Source organism: Cryptomeria japonica, chromosome 8 (assembly GCF_030272615.1).
Source record: "Cryptomeria japonica chromosome 8, Sugi_1.0, whole genome shotgun sequence".
Lineage (NCBI taxonomy): Eukaryota > Viridiplantae > Streptophyta > Pinopsida > Cupressales > Cupressaceae > Cryptomeria > Cryptomeria japonica.
Genome location: NC_081412.1, coordinates 44505178 through 44511746, shown reverse-complemented (window position 1 = coordinate 44511746; position 6569 = coordinate 44505178). Strand labels below are relative to the sequence as shown.

General features: G+C 30.4%; 1 protein-coding gene across 1 annotated transcript; it reads left to right on the top strand.

The window, feature by feature from the left end:
• The first annotated feature begins 1857 nt into the window (after nucleotides 1-1857).
• Nucleotides 1858-2559, top strand: LOC131037787 (RING-H2 finger protein ATL78). Its single transcript, XM_057969980.2, has one exon. It carries the CDS (start codon nucleotides 1960-1962, stop codon nucleotides 2470-2472), a length of 513 nt encoding a protein of 170 aa, XP_057825963.1. The 5' UTR covers nucleotides 1858-1959; the 3' UTR covers nucleotides 2473-2559.
• Nucleotides 2560-6569: the final 4010 nt, after the last annotated feature.

Sequence of the window (6569 nt, the reverse complement as noted above, 5' to 3'; positions counted from 1 at the left end):
GCATATGCATTGCTACTCCATTAGTTGTACACATAAGAATTTTTTTTTTCACTACATGACAACAATACTTGTTTAAATAAGCATCTTATTTTATTAAATGGACATCTTATTTTATAAGTGACACACTTATAGTGGATAGTTGTGATATTGTATTTGAAACAAAAAATAATTTATTTCACTTGTTAGTGGATGCATTTATACTTTTTTTTTTTCAAATAACATTCATAGATTCTCATGTGTTGATGTATGGGTCCATCTTGACCAATATTGGGTTATTTTTTTATTTACATGTGGATTATTTATTTAAAATATATAGTATAAATATGTGGCAATACTGAATAATACAAGATCAAGATTCTTCACCAAGGAATGGGCTAGGAAGCTCCTCCCCAAGAGGAACCATGGAAAAAAGAAATAATATGTTTCTATGTCTCGGAAGTCTAGTTTTTTGTTCGGTCCTAGTTGCCTACGGGCTGATAGTTTTAATTTTTGTTTATATTTGAACTTATCCACCTATTGCCTTGCGTGGAAAATGTCTAAAATGGTTACTAAGACTTTTATATATCTGTTGAACTTACGTAGAATGATCATAGTTTTTGATAGAGGAAAGTAAGAGGGCTGTAATTTTGTTGATGTTCTGATGACAGTTGGCTTGCCACTGTTTCTGTGTTCTTCTCTTGGGTCAGCCCCCTTGTTTTGGCTGCTTTTAATATCAAAAACTATTGTCCCCTCTCCCCTCATGAATCATTGAATGTGATCCTTAGCATCCATTAAAAGCATATACAATCAAAATTAAAAACAAATAGGGGAAGGATACCAATAGTCATTATAGCTAAGCTCCTAAACTATACATCATATTTTGATGGTTTTTTTATTGTCTGCATATGGAACTTAAGTGCTTATAACTATTGTTTTGGCTTCTAATTTCTAAGTAGTAACAACAAACATTGTGGATTCATTATGTGTGCAAGAGTCAAAAAGTGATCATTTTGAGTTGATACCCCATACATATTCCCTATTGGCTCATTAACTGTTTGCTTTTAGCACCATAAAATTGCACAACTGATCCAATACTTTTGCACAAATGCTCCAATAACCATGCACTATTGTTACCAATAAAGTTGCACACAATTGATCCAATATTTATCACAAATTCCCCAATAATCATGCACTATTGTGCAATTGATCTAATTACTAACATTTTTTGAATTATTGAATTTACCAATAAACAGCTATTAATAGACTTTTAGTTAATAAAATCTAATAAACGACAATTAAAATATGAGTGATAAATGGACCCCTCCATACACACTAGGAAACCATACCAACCAATAACTACTACATCAATAAGCAACCAGCCCCACAGAAGAAACCCTATGAAAGTCTCCCAATACAATAATGATGGATTCCAGAAAAACCTCCAACAAAAATAAAAACCAAAAAAACAAAAACGAAATTGACCAGGATAACCAGAGTCTGCACCAAGAGAATCAACAAACCCCACCCAAAGATAACATCAGTGCAATCTGGACACCGACCTGATAGCACTTCGAGTGGGAAATCATGTCAAAAAGACCCACTTCCTGCCAGTCGTCGAGGGGAAGTCTTCCAAAAGAGAGAGAGAAAATACGCACGCTACATAGACAGGATAATACCTAGATATGTGACGTGAAAAGCAGTTCTTCCTGATTCCCACCATGGAAAGAATTATTTGTATAATGTACCTACAGCATCCCAAAGAGATTACAACGGCGGAGGACCACAGCATCAAATTTCAATACCACCATTACGACCTACCAAAACCTACCAATACCAATAAACAGAATACTCATGTAGGTCCCATGCCGCACACTGCTCAAAAATCGACATTGTTTGCATCCACATCTAAAAAGTCAAGCCAGGAAAGCCCATAAAACAAGATCTGATTTTGTGCACTGCAAGAGGATAAGATTTTCAAGTATGAGTTTGAGTAATCGCAAATTGAAGGGCTGTTCCATTCATGGCAGAAGCTTGTTACAGCCCACTTCTCCATCCAGTTCCTCTGTAAGGCACAGCACTTGGCAACCTGATATAGCTATAATAGTCTCTGTTCTGCTCTGTGTTATTATTCTAGTGCTTATCTTTGCTTCTGTTTTGCGGCGCGGGATTTTGCGGCGCCGCCGACAAATGGCGGCTGGCGGCGTTAACAGAGGGATGGAAATGGAGGATTTGAAGGTGCTTCCGACTATGGTGTTCTCTCAAGGATTGGAGCTCCCGGGAAAAGAGACGGGCTGCGCCATTTGCCTGGCGGAGTTTCAACAGGGAGAAGAGCTACGTGCCTTGCCTACCTGTAACCATGGCTTCCACGTCAGATGCATTGACACGTGGCTTGTCAGTAATTCGTCTTGCCCTTCCTGTAGAAATCATCTCGGCACTGGGGAGCAGAAGATCTATGTAAAAGAGCGGGAAGTGAGTCATAGTTTTCTGCCTTGATGACCAAACTGAGGCGAACCTGGTAGCAGAAGTTTTGTAACGGGAAAGATGTGAGCGTCAAAATGTTTCTCTATCAATTTATTTATTTATTTACGAGTGTTTTTTTATTATGTGGATTTATTTATTTGTTTTGTATCAAAGGTAAATCTCTTAAGTAGAATGATGTAATTTAAATTGGTAGGGGAGAATTTTAGTATTTTTGTTCGGGTATTGTTAAAATATAGTTTTAGTGTTTAATTTAATTTTCTACGTACAGTTTATCAATTTTGAATTTTAATATGTTATTTCGATATACATCATCTTTCATTTCAATAGAAGTTTTGGTATTTTGAAGTTACTTTCATATTTTAGTATGTTATTTTGAGACGAACCTTTTAACATGAGTTTTGTAAGGAAAAGATGTGTGTGTTAAAATGTTAGTCTCTACCAATTTATTTATTTATATGAATGTTTTTGTGTTATGTGGATTTCTTTATTTTTTTATTGGTTTTATATGAGAGTAAATAATTAAATAGAATGGTATGTTTCATAATGGATTTAATTTGTAAGGGAGAAATTTTAATATTTTTGTATGAGTTTTTGTTAAAATATAACTTTGGAGTTTAATTTAAATATTTTGAGTATATTTCTCGATTTTGATTTTTTAAATATACTATTTGATATATATCATATTTCATTTCAATTCAACTCTAATTCAGTTCTCATCATATTTCTCATCTTGTTTTGTTCCTTAGATTGGATTGTAGGTGCAATCAAGTCCTTAGCATTCAAAGCAATTTTTTTGTTGTTTCAAGGTCAACAAAACTAAGAAATGATGTTTACATCTCAACTTGAATGCTGAAAATTCAGAAAGTGTGTCTAGGGTTGCGTATTTAGCATCACCATCATAAGCCCTTCTTTACAAAATGTAGAAGGATCAAGTCATCACAGAATAAAAAATTTCATCCTAGACTACATTACTATTGTTATTTAGTTCCTTAGATTAAATTGCAAGTTTAATCAAGTCCTCTAGATTGGAAGCAATTTTTCTAATTTGAAACTCAACAAAACTGAGAAGTGATGATTACATTTTGTTTTGGGTGCCCAAAAAATCAAACAACATGTCTAGGGTTGTGCATTTAACATCACCATCCTAAGTTGTTTCACAAAACATATTATAAAGATCAAGTGATCATAGAATAATATCTCTCCTCACAAGAATCATACACGAATCTTTGTTGACATTAAATTTAGTTTTCTTTAATTTTAAAATTTATTTAATATTCAATATTTATTCTTTATTTGTCACTATCTTATTTGTCAATAATAATTGACATCAAAGATGACTTCCATCGCAATCAAATCACATTGATCTCAGATTTGCATCAAACATTAAAGATATTTAACATATATTGCCCCCTTAGATAATGGTGCAATCCAATCCTACCTAGACATTATGTCATTTGATATTTAACATCTATTATAGAAAACTTATGATTTATGGGGATTGGATTGCACTACTATATGGTCCAAGTTCCATAGTTGTGTTCAAGGGCATTACATGATGGTGCAATTCATTCTGTATAAGTGCACAAATCTGAAAGGGTAAAAAGTTTCAAGTAATGCTTGACTAGATTAGATCAATTAAATATGCTTTAAAATAAATTTATTAGAAATAAGATAGATTAAAGTTATGCGTGTGACTTTAGTTTGTGTCTTTTCGTTCTTTATTCTTATGTTTTCATTTGGATTATGTCTATTTCCCTACCGTTCTAAGTTTCCTTGCTAGATTAATGGCCCACTAGAACAATTTTCATCACTAAACAACTTTTGTGTGTGTGTGTGTCTGTGTAGTCTTATGACTAATATTTTTAGAGGTAGGAATTCAACAACATTTCACTTGGAATACTATCTATACTTAATCTTCTGAATATCAAGTTAATAATATTGTTAATTTATAAGAAGAAAGCGTATATTTGTCGATTCTTTACTAAATGTTTCAATTAGAGACCATTTACAACAATACTAATTTTACTTTTTCAGATTTTTTTGTCTTTATTTATGTTAATTTTATTTTTATTGTACACATTTGTTTAGCTTGCTTAATTTTGTTGGGAGTGGGTTATTTATGAAGTTAGATGATATCTTACATGACTATAACTCTTACTTATTATTGATAGTTGGATTTTCCTTTCATTCATTAATTATTTTTACCATCTTTCTTATGTATTCCGCTTTGCTTGCATATTTAGTCATTTTTTTCAATCTTTTGATTATACATATTCTTGCCTTGAGCCTTTAGATTATCTCATGGGCATTTGCATTTTTTTTTATATATACTCTAAAACTTCCTCTATTTCTTTATTTTTGTGTTAAGGTCATTTTTCAAATAGGTCATATATGAATATTCCCATGCTCTAATCTGAGTTCTTGGATACTTTTAGAAAATTTTAAAATTATATCATAACAATGGTTTCTAGTGAACTCACTAAATTTTAACTTCTTAATAGATCTTAGTTTTTTAATTTTTTTGTGTGTTATATTTTTTATAACATCATATAAATTTAAAGGATATGTCGTTATGTTTGGAGGATTGAGAAAGTAAGGGTGGGATTTTATATGTTTTAGAAGGCTAACATCCACCAAGGTTTTTTTCATGTGTTTATCTAATTTAGTTTTAGAGGTGTTGCAATTTTGGAAGCATCTTAGACAAGATTAACTACACCACTATGCTCAATGGCACCAAAAACTATTACAAACTAATCATAAATTTATTAATAATATTAGATTTCCCCAATCCATATTGAATAATGTGATTGTTTCTAGATTACATTGTGTAGAGATTTTTTTCATCTAAATGTTTCAGATCGCACTAGACATGGTCCATCATCAAGATGATGATAGAGAGCTCAAGGAGATAAAAAAAAATGAGTTGTTCTAGACGAAGAACAAACTAAAAAAAGAGAGGGAAAAGAAAGAGAGGGGGAGAGGCTACATGAGGATCAAGGAACCAATAAAGAAAGGGGATACCAAGAATTAGAAGAAAAAACAAGAGACAATATAGATTAAAATTTTATTACTTAAAGAGAAATAATAGATTAACCATAGTTATAAATGTTAGCTAAAATAAATATAAAGATAAGATATAAAAAATATTAATAATTTGAAAGAATATAAAATATATAATTATATTTATATAATGAAATTAATGAAATTATATAACCAATTTTATATTTATATTAAATATATTACTTTATAAAATGAATAGATTATCTATAGTTATATAATGTTAACTATACTAATTATTAAAAGAAAGGAACAACTAAAGTGAATATATAAATATAAGTATACAAAATAGATTCTTTAGAAATGAATACTTAAAATATGTATCTATAGAAGAGAATAACTTTAATTATAGAATTGTAATTCTATGTGATGAAGAGAGAGAAAAGAATATAAGAAGAGAATAACTTTAATTATAGAATTGTAATTCTATGTGATGAAGAGAGAGAGAAAAGTATATAAGAATTAACTGTAGAATAGGTATTGACTAAAATATAGAAAGTATAAAAAATAAGAAAATAAGATCAAAAGATTAAATGTAATAAAGAGTAATAATTAAAATTAAAGATTGAATAGATTATCTCTAGAAACATAATATTAACATTATTAATTGTAATTTAAATAGAATAATGAAAGTGAAAATGTGATAAATAAAAAATAAGCTATGAATACAGATAAATAAACATATAATAAAAACTTAGAAAAATAAAAAATAATTATTTTAATTTTATATATATATATATATATATATAGATTTGAATTATATGAAAATATTTGGAAATAAATGGATATAAAACCAAAGATATATTGGATGATATGAAAACTAAATATATTGGATAGAATATAAAAGAAATAGCTATAAATTAAACTATAGATTGAAAAAAATGATTAAGAAATAAATGTGGGAAGACAAATATTAACTATTAATGGAAATGAAGACATAACTAATGGAGGACGGAGGATGGAGCTACATGAGGTGGGTGTTGTGTGTGGGCTAGGGCATCGCAGCCCTAGCTCGTGAGTGGAGCCTGCATGCTAGTGCGGTAGAGGGAGGG